Raw genomic sequence first — 21,513 nt, forward strand, 5'->3', positions numbered from 1 at the left:
GAGAAAAGGACTGCTGTGGGACTGACAGAATTTAAATCAGCAGCAGCATAAAGAACGAAGACACCGCAGTGGAAGTGACTAAAGCTACAGAGGTCCTGAGATTTTTTTAACCTTTTTGGGGCTGGCTTAAATTTGCATCTGGAAGGAGAGCACTTCAAGTCTGCCAAAGGAGACTAGCAGCCCATTCCAGTTAAAACAGATCATGAGTTAAGATCCAAATCTTCTGGTAATTCAGAAAGAAAAAAGTAACACCTATCCTCTGTTATGTGAAGAGCAATCCTGCTAAGAAAACAGTCATTTTGTAACTGAAGGCACAAATGGAAGCATTTAGGTTAACAAGAATTAAGTGGCAAGATTCTGCTTCTGGTAGGTCAGTGGACTTGTCCATCTCTCATTATGGATAACTTTGTATTAGTGAAGGAGGCAGGAGGCCATCAGCAAAGTTGACTGATTCTTCTTTATATAGCAAAACTTTATTTTTGTTAAATTACTGTCTGACAGCTACACAGTCCTGTACACTTCATTTAATGCATGGCTTTGTGAACCTCATGCATTTGACATTTCTAGGACAGGCTGAGCCATCAATACCTCTTGTGCCTCTGGGCAAAAGGTCTAAGAGAAAGCCTGATGTCATTATGGTCAGAAATCATCTTTTCTTTTCTGCTCTGTTTGAAAAAGCTTTTGGAAGGAATATCAGCAACCTGATAATGGGCATTGTGACTGAGAGAGAGAGGAAGTGGAAAAATTAATTTAAAACATCATCTGACTTAGTTACAAAAGTATTGCCATTGGCTATTATCCCAAAAGGCAGTGTCTAAAGGGAAAAGGCTTCAAGTCTTGTACACAGCCTTAGGATTAGACCAGGAGTGTTTGGTGATCTGTTGCCAATGCTACAGTCTTTGTGATGAAATTTAGGTTTAGGCAGAGCTGAGATATTCCTGTCTTTGCTTCAGGCAGAAGTAGATAATCTGGTTAAAGGGGATTCATTTCATCTAGCTGTAGCTATACAGAAATGAGGCATCCCATTCAAGGCTTTCTCTGTTATCAGTAGAAGATTTGCTGCTGCAGAAACTTCAGACAGAGACATCTCAGAGATTCTGCAGGGACTAGCTTACTCTGCCTTCTGGGTGGTTTAGGTTCGGCTAGCTAGATTCCATCCTTTCACCTCCCATTGTTTCATCTGGCACAAAAGATAACAAAGTTTTGCATCTCAGATCTTCTCTAGGTTCTGAGACTGGCACAGAATCCATTCACTGTATGCTTGTACCACCCAACACCCTTTAAAATTTGAAACATAGGCATTAACAAGGAAGACATTCAGATGGATAATAATCAGGGTAGACTTACATGAATAATGAGAATAACTTGCTTGTTTTTATGGACAAAATTGGGTGACAGAAGTGAGGAAAAAAATGGCAGTTCCTTTGGAGGCCTCCAGAGGCTGTGCAGCCAGTCCTATGTCAACTTTATATGATAGATGCCTTAAGGCATTGTACAAGTAATATTATACATCTATGGTATTTGAGGTCATGACTCATCTATACTAGTACCTGACAAAATAAAAATTGGTGCAAAACATATGAAAACAATCACCAATAGAGTTGGGCAGCTGAGTGCTGTAATTAAGTATTGTGCTTTGTTTTTTGTCAGAGCATCCAATAACACATTATTACAAGAATCTTAATCCTTGCTTTAAGGAGGGACGTAAATATGAAGATATAAAGAAAGTAAATGCATGTGTTGAGATGGAATGTGCATAAAAGGGCAAATGTCAACTGTCATTCATTTATACTACAGAAGATGCAGCAGTTTTGAATCAAAGGTGAAGAAGGTAAATATAAATTGGCATGACACCCCCTGGATTCAGGGTGCAAATTCAGTTAAAATGTTCTAGGGCCACAAATGCAAACAACAGGGGGAAGACATGATGAAGAGGAAAAACATACACACTGTGTCAACTGGGCATCACAGTGTGTTGGTGCCATATCAAACATCAGCACCAAGACAAGCTAGAATATGTCAGTGATTGTCTGACGTATTTTATGTTGTCAGTGAGCTGCAGCTTGACAAGGAAGAGCAAAAGGTGAAATTCCCTGAGTAGACCCATGAGAAGTGAACAGCAATGACAGCTAACATCTGCTGGAACTAAAGTGTTGCTGGCTCAGCCAATAGGATCCCCTTGTTTAGAGATGGCTAGAAGCCTTGTAATTCAGAAAAGGTCAAAGTTTGCAAGAAGGCAAAAAACTAAATGAAACATATTTTTTGCAAAGAGCATCTCATTTTTCTTGGTCACCACTGTGGCCAGCAGAAATTTTTCAGGTAAAATAATTAGTGTTTAAATTCTAATTTGTGTTTTTTTTTTAAAGATAGATCTCTTGAAAAGAAAGTGGTTAGTTTTAGGAAGGGTAAACTATTAAAATTCCAATCCAGTCTCATAAACAGCTGTAGATTTTACTGCCTTGCTACCCTGTACCCACAGAATCCTTTGTTACTTCTTACTTTAGTAGCTATCAAAGATATTACTCAATTCTACTTTGTTTCTCTTGTTACATCTTTCCACCTTCAACCAAAAAAGTCCAACAACTGTGAAGAAATTTTTAACAGTATGGCTGAAGTTTGCAAAATATAAGCCAAAGAAGAGGATCTGGTTTGGAAAAGACAGGTTTAGTCAGATGGAAATCTGGGAGCAGCAAAAGATGGCCCATGAAGAAAAATGAAGCCACCATGTAGAAAAAGGATAATTTTGGATGTCATCACTCTAAGAAGACCCATTTGCAGACAGTGACCACTGATTGACAAGAAACTGAGATCCGACTCTCAGTGTGAGAGGAGTGTCTGTGTGTTTATGTCTGTGCATGCATATACATTTTTAATCATGTCGATAGATAGGGAAGGATGAGTGCCAGGACTACTTGAAATGGATGCACTGTGTTAGTCTCATCCCTCCAATAGTGCTGGTCTGTCCAGATTAGGCTGCACCACAGAATGAAATGGTACAGATGCACATATACATAAAATCCCAAATGAGTGTGCAATGCTTGTATCTGCTGAGTTGCTGTATGTGCTTTGGGCTCTAGAAGAAAGCAGTTATGCTCCAGTTCAGTGAGTTTACCAGTCTATTTTCAGAAGGAGGAAACTGGGAATTCTAACTTGTGCAGAAGTATTCACATGTTCTGTGTGGGAAGCAGCTGCAAACCCCCAAAGCTGAATGACCTTGTGCTCTCTTTTAATATGTTGTGTGATCTTCAAAACCAGCCCATTTTAACACACATTATTTTAAGTGTTCTTTTCCCTGAAAAAGAGTACTCAGTTAACTTGAGCACACCCACTCCTCCACTATGCAAATGAGAAAACCTTACATCAGAAGATTTCCCATTCATTTCTACCCACAATTGTAACCTACACCTTCTCCTTGAATGGAAACCCATGGGCAAGCACAGCAACAATCTTTCAAGCCATGCATCAAGTCCACCTTACTTTAGTTTGGGTACCACTGTGCCCACATAATTTCAGGATTACTTGTTTTCTCACTGTGCATCAGGCTAAGCATGGCCATAAGCCTGAGGTGCAAATCCTAGTGTTTTCACATGACAGTGCTGTGTGGTTTAGAAGACTCCTGCTATTACAAAAAGCCTACAGAGAGCACTGTATAAAATGGTGAAGCAGCTGTCAAGAGGCTGTTGCCCTGTGACTGGTCATTGCTCCTGTAGAAGAATGGGCTTCATGGGGAAGCTGTATGAAATGCTATCCATGAATATTCTGCACTATCATTTGGAATGGCAAAGAAATGGGAATGTTATCACAAACTGTCACCATTTATTAATGGCTCATGTATAGCTGAGTACCTATCAAGATACAAGGACTGTTACAAGTCTAAGACAGGTAGTGCAGGGGAAGATATATGCCAAAGATGTATATGCAAGTACCTAAAGGAGATGCACAGCCATATCACAGACAGCTTGAGATTGACCAACCCTGGAGGGCTTAGGGCATAAATCTGTTCTGGTCCTGCAAGGCAATGCACCTGCAGAGCTGCTCAACAGCTGAAGTTGTTGACATCTCTTCCTTTCTCCCTTATGGTGCCTTATCAGATGATGACAAAATATTGGAAGAGCACAGAAACACTTTTACCACCCTTTCACAGTGCACTGCCAAGGCCATGCTAAGACAGCAGAGGTATCTGTCATTCCCTCTACAGCTTCAGAGACCTGACAGTTAGTGTGACTTCTTTATGGAGAGAACTGTGTAAACCCATGAAACAAAAATATTGCAAGTCTTGCACTGCTGAGAAGATATCTCTGAAGCACAGCTCCTCTTCTAATGTACTAGCATTAAACCTTGCAAAACAACTTGATGAATTATTAGGCAAAGTATTTGCAGTGGCTTTTCTGAACTTTATTCCTTCAGTTTCTAAGTATCACTTAGTGGCCTGTTACTCTGCTCTGCTCTGCAGTTCATGACTAAAATAGAAAGGCTGCAAAGCTACAGGGAAGATACTGATGGACAGCTCTGCAAATTGTTCCAGCTGAACCATAACACTGTCAAACAAATGATACATGTTAGTTGTGATGGCCCCATGCCTTCCAGAAATAAAGTGAATCCTTAATGGAAGACTAGTAAGGAATTAAACATTAATTAGGACTTATATGAGATAGACATAAAAGGGATTAGAGATAAACCACAGGTTTGCTGTAGCAAAGGTAGAATGAAAGAGCATTTCTTTTTGAACTTTTAACTTTTTGGTTAAAAGCAATAAAGCTGAGAAGATAGAGGAAAGCATCTTTATTCCTTGTTTAGAAATGAATAGTGGCCCAATGCCTTTAGTTTTCTTTACTTGCTTCACAAGCATAGTGCTGTGAGAGTACTTATGTTCTCAGTTATTGACATGGTTAATAACTGGAAAAGTTTCTAATGTGTTGACTCATAAACTCATGTGATAGCCACAGGAAGTCTAACATAGAAAAGATGGCTACACTTGGTGTCAAAGAGACAAATAGCTTTGTAAAGGAGATATATTTTTAACTGAGTACATCTGGGGTGACTTGTTTAGACAAAAGTGCCAATGTAAGCTTTCCAGATGACTCACAGAGTGGCTATTCTGATTTTTCTAGAGGACTCTTTGATTTGTTATTATTTTTGCCTCTGCCTCTCCACAGCCCACACAAGACATCAGTTACAATCCATGTCCTGTGGAACAAACAAGTGAGAATGTGTACATCCTTGCCTTTCCATTTTGGGGGCAGACTTTCAAACATGTATTTATTAATTGTTGACTGGCATCTAACATGAACCTAAAGTTCCATCAATGAGTCATCCTTTGTACTAGCACAACCAGCATCACAGATTTCCAAAACTTGCTTTCAGACCAAATACAGAGTATTTTAATTCTAATCCACAAAAAACAAAAGTCTCTTGGATTCTGTTTACAGAGCTTTATGGCAAATGGTAGTTAACTGATCAATTAAAACTAGATATATAAATTATAAATATTCCCATCTGTATCAGCTGCAAAATAAAAGCTGCATGGCTTGCACGGCTTGTAGCATTTGGGAGTACCTGGAAACTGTAACCACAGATGCCAAGCTACCAGTGGCTGATCACAACCTCCACTTGTTTAGTACTGTGAAGCGTAATTCAGTGCTGAGAAAGGTCCACTTGTTAATGTTCTTTGTATGGTAGCAGACAGCACTGCCGCTGCTGAACCACAGCATTTGAAATTTTCCCTTCTGGTCTTCAGCTGTTCCCAATCATGCAGAAGAAAGGTGCTGACAGTGGACAAAATAAATCCACCACCCCTTCTCATCAAGACCCAATGCCCATAAGGTATCAGAGAATTGCAGTGTGATCTTCTCCTACAACTATACCCTAGATCTTTGAGAAGCCATGGTGGTCAGGAGAGGTGCCTGAGGACTGCAAGACAGAAAATCTCATCCCAGTCTTCAAAAAGAGCAAGAATAAGGACCCAGGGAACTACTGGCCAGTCAGTGTTACTTACCTCAGTCCCTGGAAAGGTGATAGAGCACCTCATTCTGAAATGAGGCCATCCACATGGATGACAAGAAGGTGGTCAGGAGTAGTCAGCCTTCATTCACTAAAGGGAAACCATGCTTGACCAACCTGACTGCCTTCCAACAATGAAACAAAGACCTGGATAAACAAGGGAAGAGCAGTTGATGTTGTCTACCCTGACTTCTTTTCAAATGAGCTTGGTAGACCAAGGTGTGGAAATCAACTGCCCATATTCTGTCCACCCTGTGTATTGATGCCAGTTCTAGAAGCAAATACAGTACCAAAGACTGTTGAGGTTTGAGGGATAAATCTGTTCTTTCCTCCACATTCAGCCTCCCTTCCTCAAAGCAAGTGGTGGAACATGCTCGGGCCATAGGTAAATATATGCAAATCCTCATTCTACCAAGGAACCTAAAGGAGTTGTAAGAGAAATGACTATGTAGCGTGCCACACAAATACATGGTAATTTTTACCCTGAGGAGCTGATGCAGCCAAAGAGGGAACTGAGGAGAAAAGGTGACTTGTTAGAAGGATGCAAGGCAGTGTATCATCCTCAGCTAACCAATATAGTGCTGTCTCTCTTCTACCTGACTCCAGTTATAACAGATGTGACTGCCATTAACATCAGTGCCATTCTCTGTGGTAGCTCCACAACACTCTTCCTACACTCTAAAATAAATTTTGCTATGGGCAGAAGGGAGTACAAATTATATGTGGAGCTCAGAATTTATTGTTAGTCTAATTAGGGTCTCCACAGTCTTACTAAAATGCAGGAGGTCACTATCTTTGGTTCAGTTATGGTAAAATGAACAATCTGAAAATAAGAGTGAGACTGATACACATTAAATTCCAACTATCTATCCCTTTTCTCTGTCCTTAACCTTAGCCCGCCATTGTCCTTCTGAGTCCTAAGGCTCAGGGAAGACACAAGCTCTCCCCAGGCAGGAGTGGGTATTACACTGAGTCCTTGGCATGCCAAATTCTTCATCAAATCTAGGGTCTTGGTCATTGTACTGTGGTTGCCTGAGTCCCATTTGGGCTATTTTGGATGTTTTGGTTGCCTGAGTCCCATTTGGGCTATTTTGGATGTTTTGTTAATAAAATCTGTTTTGCTTCCAGTAGTTCTCATCTAAACTTTGACACTCAGCCATAGTGTTCCTCTTTCCTCACGGACAATGGAGCGAATCCAGAATTTTGTAATTGGCAGTAAAATATTTCAGATTTATTTCCCCACCAAGTTAAGTGCAGATGGAATGCATACTAGCCTCAGGCCCAACATCCTGATCTTCCTGAGTGGAGGAACTGGTACTTAACCCACTATAGGAAGCACACTGCATCTTTACAGTAGTCCTTTCTATTTATGAGAACTAAATAATGTCATTGTTTGCAACACAGCCTTCTGCTTTCAGCCCAGGAGCCCCATTTCAGAGAGGCTTCAACTTACCCAAGCTATCTTTCATAAGTGCTGATCTCAGCACTGCCTACATCTGGCCATAGACCTTTGATCTAGACTCTGATTCATAGACTGATTTCCCAGTTTGGCCCCAGAGTTGTCCTGTCACAATACTTGCCTGGTACAATTTAATGACCTGGACTCTGGGCTGACCACATTTGTTACTCAGCACCTGCCTTGCTTCTCAGTTTAGAAGCAGCAAATGAGGGTGCTGATGAGGATGCCAGTTTCCCTGGGGATAAGGTGGCCCTTGCTGAGGCCTGTCACATTTTACCCTGGATGCTATTCACTGAGCTAAGCTGAAAAAATTTAGGAAGCAGTCACACAACTATTAAACAGCCCTTACCACAGCTAAAACAATCTTGGGCCAAGACAAGCGCTGAGACAACACACTGCCAGGCTGATGTGAAGCCCTCAGCCTATGAGTCATAATGACAGAATTAGATGTACCAGGTTACATCTGTTGACAAAAACAGTTGTACAGTGGTGAACTGTAGCAAAACAATCCCCTTGAGTCATGTTCAGTCATGATGGAATAGAAGGTGACATCTAGGTGATAAGGTCCATGTCTCTGTAAAAATAAGAGAGCATTTAACAGATAACCCCAGGCCACATGCATTGGATGAAATATACTGAGGTATCACAAAGGCAAGGAAATGTCAAATCCCGGCCTTGAATGTAGCCAGTTTTGGTACATTAGAGATATGCACATGGATGGTGTCTAGATTTTCAAGCATTCACATAATACTTGTTAAATTTGTTGTATTCATCAGAGGTGGTATCAAGACTTCCTACTCACCTCTTAGGTAAACTAAATAATGATGAGGAAAGCACTTGTAAAGGGCTGAGAAGTATTTTCATCAATCTCAGTCTGTTTCATCAACCCAGACTGTGTTGTATACCAGCAGCTGGTCTCCTCAGGGCACAGAACATATCCACCTTAGCTATGAAGTCTGGAAAGTTCACTGGAAAAGCCATGAAATACTTCTGAACTTGTCAGAATTGTATCTAGACCAAAAGTGGGAGATGGAAAAAAAATTATGGCATCACATCAGGAAAGAAGTAGAAACTAAAAAATTTGAAGCCCACGGGAGGAAACAGTACATCCCACCCTACACCAGAGTAACGCACCCTGTTCTCTCCTATACAAATCACCAACCCTCAATAATCTCATACAACTCTAGCATGATATGTCCCAGGCACCTTCAAGCTTTCAAGCTCCCTCAGGAGTGCACCCATGTTCCTGCATCATGTGCAACTTCTGTCTGGGGCTGATCACTGCAAGAAAAGCAAGTCCAGCACAGGCAACCACCACCAGGGAGCAGGTATTATATCTGTCTGCAACCTGCACAGCCTGTGGCAGTAACTTAGTGCTAGAGGTACTGCATATCTCGAGCCAGCATAGCACTGTCCCACTGAGGGGAAAGGCAACAGATAGCTGCAGGCCATATCCAGTTCAACTACTCATCCCAAAGGCTGGAAATAAATTGAGGAAGAAGGAAATCTTGGGGCTCACAAAGCCCACCAGATCATGGGTAAAAGCTGCAACATCATCACAAGCTGAGCTTGTAAACAAGCCATCCATAAGAAAAGCAGAACTAAGATTCATATTGTGTTGCTGATAAGACTCCTGATGTGAGATATGGATGTCTGACACCTCTAGTATATTGCAGAGACATTATGAATGCAGTGGCAGTTTCATGATTGAGATGGGCATATAGAACTGCTAGACTCCTGCAAGAAACAGCACCAGTTCAGAGTTAGATTTTACAAGGCTGACCATGCTATGGAAGCCATGAAGATGCATGAGTTGGAGCACAATTTCATACTATGCCTTCTCCAGCCTACCAGCAGGCAGTTCAGTCAAGGCCAGTCTCATTCCCTCCTACCTCTGTCCCTGTGCTTCTTCTGTTGTGGACTACCAGGCTACACAGTGTCATGTCTCTGCAGCTTGCCTGTGCACAAGAACATAAACTGAATCAAAAAAGGAGATGCTTCCCAGGCAGTAAGCTGGATTAATGATCCTCCTTTCACGTTCCTTGTTGTTGGACCTGACACATGGGAAACAGCAGCAACAGGCAAGTAGTGACAAGGAAGAAGAAGAGCAGGACAGAAGTCCTGGTTAGACTAGATTAGATATAACATGAAAGCTGAGACTATTCAGCCAAGTCTATCTGTCCAAAGACCAGCTGCCACCATGTGGGAATGTGAAGTCATCTAAGAAGCAAAGGCTGTCATAAATCTTGGAAGGCCTCATCAAGAATTAGTTAATTATAACAGTAGTTAGTTATTAAAAATGTATCCAGATAATTCGAGATGATTTTCTAAGCTTCAAGTTCCATATGATACAGCAAAAGTCTTGTTCCTGCTATGTGGCATGAGATGGCTGTGTAACAAAGCCAACTTGGCATTTTCAGGGATGCTCTTTGAAGCCAAGTTTATAATTCAATTAAGTACTAAATTAGCTGGAGGCATCTGAACAGAAAAGCACATATACACATTCATAACTCATGCAGACACACAGACACTCCCTCAACACATACACCCAAATTTCCTGTGCATTGTGCAGATACCTCTTCACAAAGAAAGAAAATGCAGCAGGAAGTTACCAGCTCCCTGATGTGTCTGAAGGAGCCTGGAATGTCTGTGTTCTCAGAACATCTGCAGGGATGCTGCTGGGAGAGCTGTTGGGACTAAATGCCTTAAGCACTCTTTCTCAGAGGAATGGCTCAGTTTGGGAGCAACAGGTTTTACATCTCTCATCTCCCCAGTCTGAGACACTGGAGTATTTTAAGCTGGCCAGACAGCTGGGAAGGGTCAGACTCAATATACTGGAAAGGGCCAGTGAACAGTGCTGCTTTCCATTCCTCATGCCTGTGTGCCTCCTCAGGAATGCCTCAGTACAGGAAGAGCTCTCATTCAGTCTTTGCAGGGAGATTGGAGAAGGCTGTGGTAAAATCCCCAGAGTACTTTGGATGGGAGTGCCAGCTGTGGGAAACCTCACTGTAAAATGCTACATAGAAAAACTGCTGCTGGACACTTACCAGCCCTTAAAGGAGCAGAAAGTCAAAGGAAAAAGGGAAACCTTTTTCACTTGGTTACCTTGACCAAGGTTTTTATCATGGCTCTGCTTCATTGTTTCTACAACCATGCTCATAGAAACCTAAGCATATGGGTTTAGCTATGAATCAGATTTTTAAACCTGGCAAACTGTGTGTTGGAGGTAATCTGAGGTAATCTTGGCATTTGCGCTGCCCCTAAAAGTAGAGGATTGGGAGGATTGCAGAGCAGACAAGGGAGTTTCACCAGTGTAGCCTGGCATCTGACCTGCAAATGCTGCCAGAATGTGTTGATTCGGTCAACTACTGTGATTGAGGAAAGGCAAGCCATATGCTCCCAGCAGCAGCCCTCAGATGTTTTAGGAACAGAGGTGTATTTGGCTCCTTCACAGGGTGCAGATAATTCTGATGGATTTTCTTTCTCTGACAAGAGGCACCAGAGCAGCTGAGGTGAGCAGAAAAGATTTCCTGCAGGCAATTGCAGTTCTTCAGAAGAATCTTGTTAGCTGCTTTGTTAGACATTGAAGAGAAACCTGTGGGTGATGGAGCCTTTAGCAGGGGTTTTACTTCTCTTCTGTCACCCAAGTTCAGGCCTGGTATGGCCAGTATGTTGCATGTAGCTCTTGCCCATGCCTTGGGATAAGTTGTAGAAAACAAGGGGGACGTTCTTTTTAGCCCCTACCGGAATCTCTGAGAAGGATCTTCCTGGAAATGCTCTGGAGATCATGTTCTTGTCAGACTACCAGGGAAGAGATTTTCTTGGAGATATGAGAGAGACTTCTCTACAATGTCAACACAGCACCATTTTACATCCATGGCTTTGTGGTGTTTCAGGACTTTCTACAACATGCCTGAGGACAGCCAAAATTTCCTGGCCAAAAACTGCATAGCATTGGTTTCACACCCTGTCTTCCAGATTGGACTTTGAAGTCAAACTGAATGCAACAGTTCTGTTTTAGCAGTCTCTGAGGAAAAGTCGTCTTGGTGTCTAAGGGTCAAGCCTTCCTGATGTCAAAAGGAATGGTCTGTGGTAGCACCTAGGGGCTTCAGGGGACTTCTCCCTTGAAAACAACTTTCTGCTGAAATTTGTGTCCAAGTCTTTGATTGGGGATGGAGCTGTTGGTTCTTCTGCAAGGGATGGTTTCCATGTCCATCACAGCTAGGTGCTCAAATTGCTGGCACCTTGTGCTGGCTCCACAATGAACCTTCCCCACTTACAGATACAGAGGTGCAAGGTTGGTGTTAATAAGCAAAAAATCACAGTATGGTGTTTGGTTGTCAAGTGGGTGCAAGGATCTCCTCTCATGGATCACCCTTTCAAACTGGCAAAATGCCATCAGCCCTCACTGAAGCCCAGACAGCAACACCCACCCAAAGGCAGCTGTTGTCCCAGCTCAGGGGGCAGCTAGCGACATAGAACTAGATTCCCTGCCTGGAAGGCTTGACAAGATTCCTGAAGGCACAACAGGTAAACGAGAATGATCCTGAAGACAAGAGTCACACCTTATGGAAAATGAACTCCTCCGGTATACTAGGTAACAAACAAGCATTTAGAGACTCAAGCTCAGGCTGTGTTGTGATAAAGCACATTTCAAGCTCTTCATAGAATCATGGAATCATAGAATGTTAAGGGTTGGAAGGGACCTTCACGATTATCTAGTCCAAACATCCCCCTCCCATGGGCAGGGACACATCCCACTAGACTGGGTTGCTCAAGACCCTGTCCAGCCTGGCTTTGAACAGTGCCAGGGGGCATCCACAACCTCCATGGGCACCCTGTTCCAACATCTCACCACCTCCACAGTAAAGAATTTCTTCACAATAACTAACCTACACTTCTCCTCTTTAAATTTGCATCCGTTATTCTCTAGGACTGAACAGCCACGACTTTGTTAGACTGTCTTTGCAGGGAAGTTCTTCAGTCCCCTTGTAAACTTCACGGCCCTTTTCTGGACTTGCTCCAACAAGTCCACGTCATTCCTGTAGTGGATCCCAGACCGGATGCAGCACTCCAGGTGGGGTCTCTCCAGAGGAGAGCAAAAAGGCAGGATCCCCCCTCTCGCTCTGCTGCCCACGCTGATTTGGAGGCAACCCAGAATGCAGCTGGCTTTCTGGGCTGAGAGCGCACTCTCCTCTTTGACATACTGAGATCAATAAATTGGTTTACAAGTAGCCAGCGGACACAGCTCCCACCCTGCCCCTACGCTTTTCCGGAGAAGGAAGGCGGTTCCGCTCCCGTCACCGCGGCCTTCCCGGGCCTGGCACGGGGAGCGCGGGCGTGGCGGTGCGCACCGCCCCCGTGTGGGGCACGGCTGAGCCGCAGTCGCTGCCGCCCGCCCCGCGACGCCTCCGGCGGGAGAGACCCGGGAACCAGCGCCGCCGGGACAGCGGCCACAGCACTGCGACTCGGGAGCAGCGCGGCGGGCAGGAGGCTCCTCCGGCCGCGGGGCTCCGGGGGGCGGGGGCCTCGGGGCCCCTGGGCGTTCCCTGGCGAGTCGGCAGAGGGTGGCGGTGGGACCCCGCTCCCCGGCCCCGCGGCCCTCGCGGCGCCATGGGACCGCTGCTCTGGCTGCTGCTGGTGCCGCTGGGCGCGGGCTCCGCGGCGTACGAGGTGTACGTGGATGCCCGGCGAGCCGAGCGGCCCCTGCAGCACTTTTGGAGGAGCACTGGCTTCTGGTAAGCGCGCACCGCCCGGCTCCGGGCCCCGAGCCGCTGGGCAGAGGCTCTTCGGTTCTCGCCTCGGCCGCATCCCGCCCTCTCGATCGCCAGGGCGTGCGGACGCTGTATTCCAGGAAGAACCGAGGCTCTCCTGGGCTTGCTGCTGTGGGATCAGAGGGCCTTTGCTGCCCCTTGTTGCTTAGCCAGGTGCTGGGCCAGGTCCGCAGTGTAGGGCGGGATGTGGGATGTGGCCAGTTAATGTGAACTGGCCAGAAAACAGGCCTTGTCTCCCTATCTCTGACTTGCTTCCTTGCTCCCTCCAACATGTAAGTCCCTCTTCTTACCCAGCACAGTACATATGTTGATACTCAGAACTCATTTCCCTTTACTTTTCAGTGTTTCCATTGCCAAGGCCCTTAAAGGGCCCCAGGAAAAACTTCTGAGCGTTCTAGTACTACCAAACAAAAGACTGATAGTTCTCGGAGTTTGTTCTTCTTGACAGACGTTTTCCAGATGCACCACCAGATGCAGCCAGTGGGTCAAGTTGACCCAAGTTGGGAAGGCGGTGACCATGCAGAAATTCCTGTGTTCTGGTTGTGCTTTGCTTCTCAGAGAAAGCCTGGTCTTGCTCAGCTGACTGGGATTGGAATGACCTTTAAGTTTTGTGAGACTACTAAAAGCTTCTAGCAGGCATGAAAGCAAGAGATGGTATATTGCACTACCATGCTTGTATCTTACACTAAAGTGATTATGATCTACTTCCTTTAAGCACACAGTGGGTTAAGTAACACTTATGCGGAAAAGAGTTGCAATAGGGATGAAATGAGCATGTGCTTTGGAAAAAGGACTTTGTGCACATTTTTTTATAATGCATAAAGGTCCCCTAAGAAAAAATTTACAAGATTTTTCTTTAGGTTTCCAAGGGGGGAGGAACAGAACAGGACCTAAAATACATTCAGAGGAAGAGAAACATTAGCGCTTTTAGGATTTTTTCTTCTTTTGTTGTTTCTTTTTTTGTTTGTTTGGTTTTTGTTTTGTTTTGTTTTCATTTTTTCTTGCAATATTAGGAATCATTAATGAAAATCTGCCTTAAAAATAGTATGTTAGGCCATTTAAACTGCAGCCTATGAAACACTCATGGTTTTAATTGTGTGAAAAACTTTGGAAAACTGCAAACATGAAAGATGCGTGAAGGAAAGACAGAGTAGCAGTAGCAGAGGCAGAGACTATCCATGGGTCAGCAGTTACTTTTTTATAACACCTGGCCCACACTAGTATTTCTGAAAATCCCTTGAAAGGTCATGCAGTGGCACAACTGAGTCCCAGCTGCTAAAGCTTCTTTTCTGGGCAAGTGCCCAGCTGTGGATCAGCAGCTGAGAAAACCCGGGAGCAAGGCTTGAAGTTCTTTTGGATGGGCACTTTGCACTTAGAACAGGAAAGGACAAGATACTGATAGTACCATTAATGAAACCCACCATTCTGTCAGTTTTCTTTTGTATCCCATCACAGTTTCTGCAAGATTCTCTCTAACAGGGTGTGAACTTCAGAATGTTTATTCAACATGGACTAAGCAAAAATAATTGTCTTTGCTACTATTGAATGGAAGCCAGTTTGAATTTCAGAGTAATAGTAAAGCACTCCATCAGAATCTGATTGTTAACATTGTCCTTATTCACTGGAATAATAAAAAAGACCTAAATGACTCATACATTTTTAATAAGAGTGGAGATGGTAATTTATCAGTATCACTTGTGTGACTTGAAGCTATCTTATGGGGATAGTTTTTGAGTGCCTTGTATGCTGGTGAAACTGCAGAGAGGGGCTCACATATACTGGCTGATTTGTAATAAGCATCATAAATGGATGTGGTTTGTCTAAAGACTTGAACTTTCAGGTGAGGATGCAGGAGATGTGGTAACAGATCAGCAATATCTTTGTGGTGTCAAGTTCTTATCCAGGTGGGATCAGGTGTTTCTTCCTTTGTACACAGATGGTTATACAGTAGGAGATTCATTGGGTAGTGCCCTTGGTGGATGATTATATGGATGGGTACAGAGTAAGCAAGGATGACATAAATAACTCTTCCCAGCAGAGTTACAGTCAGCACAAGTCTGGTCAATATCATAGGAGGCAGACTACAACAGGCGAGGTATAGACTACAACAGTTTTTGACTTTAACAGTTTGTATATAAAGTGTAGTTAGAGCACAGGTCATCTCTTGCTGCAGTGTGAAGACACATGGATATATCTTACCAAGCCTTTATCAGCGTTGTTTTATTCTTCTTGTCACAAAAATACTTTATCGTTCAGAATGTGCGCAATACAAGGAGGTTTAATTAAAGTCCCTAAAGATGCCCAGACCCAGTGAACCATGCAGCATTCCAAGTTGCTGACTTGTGAAGAGTAGGGTTGAAATCTCCATCTTGCAGTATTTATCTGTGGAGATAGGAGCAACAGAAATTTGCCACAGTGTAATGTTAATTTCAGTGGAATAAATTGACATCAAAGTCAAGTTGATACGATTGTTGCTGTATAGCCATGAGCCTGTTAAACTGCTTGCAGAATCAAACATAGAAACCTCAAAATGCACACTCCTGTGCTTTCTAATGCTTAAGGGTTAGCTGAACATGGCTGAAGAATATGAAGGCTATGAGCAGCTAATTCTGCTTCAAAATAGTGTAGTAGCGTCCACAGCAGAGAAAGAATTGATGTCATTGCATGAACTTCATCAAGAAGGTCAAGACCATATTTTTCTTACTGCAGACGTCAGCATGTCTGACTTCCACTGTAAAGCCTTAAAGACAGTGATCTCCTTTATGATTAGTAACTCAGAGACAAGGCAACTGTCACTGTATGGTTTCCTCTGGCCATTGTTGCCTGAGATCGCTGTCTGTGCAGCAGTGACTGCTGGCAAGGTTTTCCTTTGAGCAAGGCACTGAGATGCACCCAGGTTGTATTCTACTTTGCCAAACAATGTGTACAGCCAGTTGGCCCCAAATAACCTGCAACTCATTTTGCTTTCATCTCATGTTAGATAGTGCTCCTCATGCCATGTAGGAACATGCAGGTGGTTTTAGGGATGTAATATAGGAATTTTTGCATGCCCAGTGGGGCTGTTATTTAATATTTCAATGTATTTCTTTTCTGTCCATCTTTTCCTGAAGCCCTCCTTTACCTCACAACCGTGCTGACCTGTTTGACCTGAGCAAAGACCAAGAGCTAAATCTTGCCTACATTTCTTCAGTTCCACATGGCGGCATTGAACAAGTTCGGATTCACTGGTTACTGGAATTAGTTTCTCTTAGGTAAGCAAACACCTCAAGTCAAAGTCTAGGAAAATGTGACACATTAAAGGGTTCAACAGGTGCTCACTTTGATGTTAGCTGAATTGCAAGCTGGGCATATCTTTGCTTCTGTGGAAGTTAGCTAAGTTCCAACAGATGGGAATAATTCTGGAATTTTAAGAGATGAAGAAAGACACAGTTTCTGCTGAGAAGCTGGGGGATTAGAAAGGTAGCTTACTTTTTAGTCCTTTAATGTAGGAGATACAGCAAAAAAATCCAACAAAGGTTGATACAAGCCTAACTTACTGAGAAGTCCAAATGAAAGCTGCCATAATCCTTCTGCCCATTTTAGAAGTTACTTTTTGCCTCTTGAAGGCACCTGTGCAGTGCATTAATTGACAGGTAGTGAGAATTAAAACAGGCTGGATTCGGGTAATACCGGTTAATACCCTCTTCCAAAAGGTTTTATATACAAAATGACATTTTTAGTTTTAGGGAAATATGTCAGACTGTAGGAGAGCACTTGGAATTCATTGCGTTTCAAGTCCCTTTTAACTCAGCTTGAACAGACTCATACCAAGATGCCCAGTGGGAATAGCCAAATAGCCAGATGCCTAGAGCAGGAGCAATTGGTCTATGAAGAAGGACAAACCATAAAAACCCCATGAAAAATTGTAATAGCTCTTAAAAGTTCTGCCTGGCTCAGACTCTTGCTGAGCTGAGGATATTTACAATCCACATCATTGTTGCATCTACTGTCCCAGACACAGAAGAATGGGAATTTACCACTATGGGGAAGCAACAGGGAAGGAGAGCTCAGACTCTGAAAATGGTGTGTGAGCAGAGGAGTAGGGAGTTTCAGAGTCTGCATTAGGAGAAGGATTTTTCTTCTTTGATACTAAGGCGTCCTTGTGAGGAAGGTGGTCATAAGTCCTGCACGCGGGTAAGTATTGCACCAGTACTCCAGGGTGGCCTCTGTTTGTTAGTTCATCCGTGAGCATAGCAGGTAACAGAGCTCCTTGCTCTCTTGTTTCCCTCGTGAAGTTTCCACTAAACACCCTTTCCTGTGTGTGTGTCTCCCTCTCTTACTGGACTGTGGAATATGTAATCTTGGAGTGAACCAGTGCCTAGGACACATCTCTGCTCACCACTTCCGGAGTCCCTGTCTTAGAGAGTTCTCCTGGGAGGTGGATTGGGTCTTTCAGGTTTCTGTAACCAATTCACTTAGGAAAAATCAATGAGTACCTTTGGAAATAAAGTAGCCACATCTACACTTGGAGCCCAGAATCCCTTCTGGCAGCCTGTGTTAGCTGTGCCATTGTGTTGAATTGGGCTTTCCACATGACTGAGGGAGAGGAATGCATCTGTCATGCATTCTCCTCAGCCTTTGTGGAGACTGAGCCACTGAGCCTTTTAAAAAGAGTAGGATACAATCCTTGATACAATTAAAATTCTAGGATCATGGAAACACAGTAATCAATTAAGAAGTTCCCAAAAAAGCTGTAGTGTCTCAAAGGTAGGGTTCTATCCTACCAGCTTCAATCTTTAGCCCACCTTTGACATGTAGAAATTAGAAACTGCTACTGTTTAGAACCAAGCTAAAACTTCTCATCTTGCAAAAAAATGTGCATTTGTCACAGACAAGAAGACATTGTAAGTTGTGGGAGGACAACCAGTGGACTAAATGTCAGCACTTTTGGAAGGGGAAGGAGCATGGAGCCTGCAGACAAACATTGGGACTGAAAAAAACAACAGGAGCAGGAATGCAATTCTGAGCAGAGAAGTTTAGTGCTGATGCTTAATTTTGTGCATGTGTAAATCTCTTCCTGAACCAGTGATTTCCAGAAAGATGTAAAGAGGCTTTGAGTGCAACCATCTAGGTGCAGAACTGTATTATGTCATGGTGTTGATGAGTAGAGAGCACTCTTTGGAATGTAGAGATGGGCACTTGACTGAAGAAGAGAAAAAACCTAGAAAAAACAGAGGACCTCTGTGGAAGTCTGGCAGATAAAAGCTTTGATTTTCTTTGCAGCTGCCACCATCTGTAAAAAAGATGCCATCAATATTTCTGCCAAGAAATAGATCTGCTCAAATAAAAGACTGCCACCTTCCCCTTCTCACTTCTGTAATGGTCTTTCTCATTATGTTTTTTAATCCCCCAATACCAAGTTCATCCCTTTATTTTAACATTTTTTAGTATAGCAACCCCCTCTCTTCATCTTTGTCTTTATTTGGAGTCAGCCCATTATTTCGCCACTTATGAAAGGATACCACAAGGCAAACTGTTTTCAAAGAACTCCTAGTTTTATTTTCCAACCAGTAGCACACATTTGTCTCTTGGTCTTGGTCTTGTGACACAGAAATATTCATGACTGTGGGGAAATCCAGGATGTCTTTCATGGACTGGACAGTTCCCAGGTTGTTGGTTACCAGTGCCAGTAAATAGAGCTGTTTTGACACCTAGACCACAAGTTTTGGCTATGCTTCACTAGGCAACAAGACAGGACACTCTGAGCTGAAGACTCCGGCTCTTTGCCCAGTTCCAAGGGACACACACAGTCCACAATAAGAATCCTTTCCTAGTTTTATGTAGCAGTACTAAGATCTGTTGGATACATGATACATGGTAAATCACAAGGTATCACAGTGAACAAAAATACAGTCAACCTACATGAAGCATATAGCATTTCTTCAAAGGCATATAATGTTTTTTATTTCAATATTAGTATTAACCTAGTTGGAATTACCAGCCTATCCCCAGCTCCTCTCCAAGGCATGATAGCTAATTTCTGGTAAATTAGAAGAGAAGAGAATCAGTAGTTTTTGTTAATTTTCAATCTTCATATCTTTAATCTTAAATAGAACTCAGTATAGCAAATACAGATGATCCAGAAAAAGGCTTGTTTTTTTAGTTACCTTTTACATACTCATTAGAAATAGTTCACAGTCTGCCAGCATCCCTACATCAAAGCACTGAAGCTGTTTCCATGCTGTGTTTGACAATGTCCAACACAGTTGATTTTGAGCTCAGCTCTGCCAGTAAAACCAAAACAGGAAATTGTTCTTACAGTTTCTTCTGACCAATAGTTTCTTTCTTCAAATATAAATTCTAAAGTTTACCTTCTCTCTTATGTGCAGTCAAGTTTCTTTACTTAGGTATCCAACTTAAAAGAAATATGGTGAATATATTTATTCACCATATATATTACTTTCTTATCCTCTTCATTACTCTCCAGAGACTCTTGCAAAGATACACCTTCCACTGGAATTTCTCTCTCTTTTTTTTTTTTCTTCTCTTTTAAAATGAGGTTAATCTAGAGTTAAGGGTATCTTTACATTTTTTTCTTTGTGTTTTATGTTGGTAGCTGGATCCATAAAGCTAAAAAAAGTGTAGATTGGTAGGATGCTTTATTTGACTTCCAATGACAGCTTGTTTTAGCACAGTGTCCTAAGAGTGTCTATATTGATACTGTCTGGTAGTAACTCTTATAAACCCATTTGCCTTGATAGGCCCAAACAGGACCTTGAAAGAGATATTCCCTGATCAAAGAATGGTTACAAACAAAGCAGGTACTGAGCAGTTTTTGTCCTTGGACACTGCTCACTTCCTTTTAGAACAGAAAGAAGCTAATCATGCCAAAGTCAGCAATTTAAATAATAATGTGGATTGTTTTATGACAGGAAAACACTGCTAATGGTCAATCCTTTAATCTCGTGTCAGATGTTTCTGTCAGGTTTTGCTGCTTTAGCAGTGCTAACAACATGCGGCTGATAGACTTCCTTTGTAATGAGTGTGTGAAAACGCCAGCATTAATAACCTGATACTGTGCTACTCATAGTCCCTGTGGAGATATTTTTGGTCATTTGGAAGTGCAGTGCTTTTCCTCTAAGAAAATACTTGTTTCTGAGAGCCAGACAGGTTCTGGGGCACCTAGAGAACCTCAGTTTGACTGTTCTTTCATTCAGTGACCTAAAAAGTTGAAATGAGTAGGCCATACAATATGTTGACTTGACTTTAAACGGGATGGCAAAGAAATGGCCTCTGCATATATGGAACCTATTTCTATAGCATGTTAGTTTTGAGAGGCACAGCTGTGATAGAATTTCCTTCCATGCTTGCTGGTGTGTGAACCTGACATGAAAAAGGAGAGAAAGTGAGCACAACTGTCTTTCGTGCAGGTAATTATAAACTTGAGTATGAAACAGAATATTCTACCCATGCCATGGGCTGGAACACTGCATACTGTTTTACAATCAAAATCCAAGTCTATTCTTATTTGAGAAGAGATAATGTACATATACAACAATACAACTGATGATATAAAGCATAATGAACAGCAGTTAATGCAAATTATTATAGAAAGTAACCAGCCCAGAAGACATGGTCTAGTAGACCTCAAATCAAAGATTAATATGATAGGAAAAAAACAAACAAAACCCCCACAACATCTGTAGTATGTACAAACAGTGGTGAAAGTTTTTCAACAGAGAGGGGTACACAAGTTAGAAAGCATTGCTCCGTTTACTTGACCCATGTATGTTATTTGTAATACTTTATTAGCATTGCATTAGAGAAGACCAGCCAGGCAATTCTGGCTGATCCATCAATCCCCTTCAAGAAAACTCTCAGATTTACCTTCCCACCCTACCCTTATTTTCTCCTGTTTTTCTTTGAACCCAGGCAGGCATTTGTAGGAAGATAGTGATATGCTGTATCACAGCTCTGACATTTTATGTTTGATGGTCCTATGTATCCCTGAATTAGAGTTGCATCTGCCCACCAGAGGCACCTTATTTTACAACTAGTTGGGTAGCTAGTAAAACAAGTTGGGTAGCTGCCAGTTAGAGCCATTCATTTTTCTTGATCCTGTCTGTCCTTTTACTAGTTAAAAATTTGTGCATCAGAGTCATATTTCTTCCAGCATGATCAGGGGTATCACAGCCTTCTGTAACTAATTACGACAGATTTAATCCAATAGAACGGATGACTCCTGTAACTCCAAAGCCAGCAATTTTTGGAAATGGTCATTTTGAGAGGAACCTGTGATGG

The 21,513-nt window shown here is 42.6% G+C and overlaps 1 protein-coding gene across 4 annotated transcripts in view; it reads left to right on the plus strand.

Annotated features, from left to right (window-relative positions):
* The first annotated feature begins 12,749 nt into the window (after positions 1 to 12,749).
* Positions 12,750 to 21,513, plus strand: part of IDUA (alpha-L-iduronidase) — a 55,865-nt gene continuing 47,101 nt past the window's right edge. For all 4 annotated transcript variants that reach the window (XM_054002490.1, XM_054002491.1, XM_054002492.1 and 1 more), the window contains exons 1-2: positions 12,750 to 13,197; positions 16,344 to 16,484. In XM_054002490.1, the coding sequence (XP_053858465.1) occupies positions 13,073 to 13,197; positions 16,344 to 16,484 (266 nt within the window). In that variant the 5' untranslated portion in view covers positions 12,750 to 13,072. The remainder of the gene's footprint in view (positions 13,198 to 16,343; positions 16,485 to 21,513) is intronic.

This window comes from Vidua macroura, chromosome Z (genome assembly GCF_024509145.1).
Source record: "Vidua macroura isolate BioBank_ID:100142 chromosome Z, ASM2450914v1, whole genome shotgun sequence".
In the NCBI taxonomy this organism is placed as follows: domain Eukaryota; kingdom Metazoa; phylum Chordata; class Aves; order Passeriformes; family Viduidae; genus Vidua; species Vidua macroura.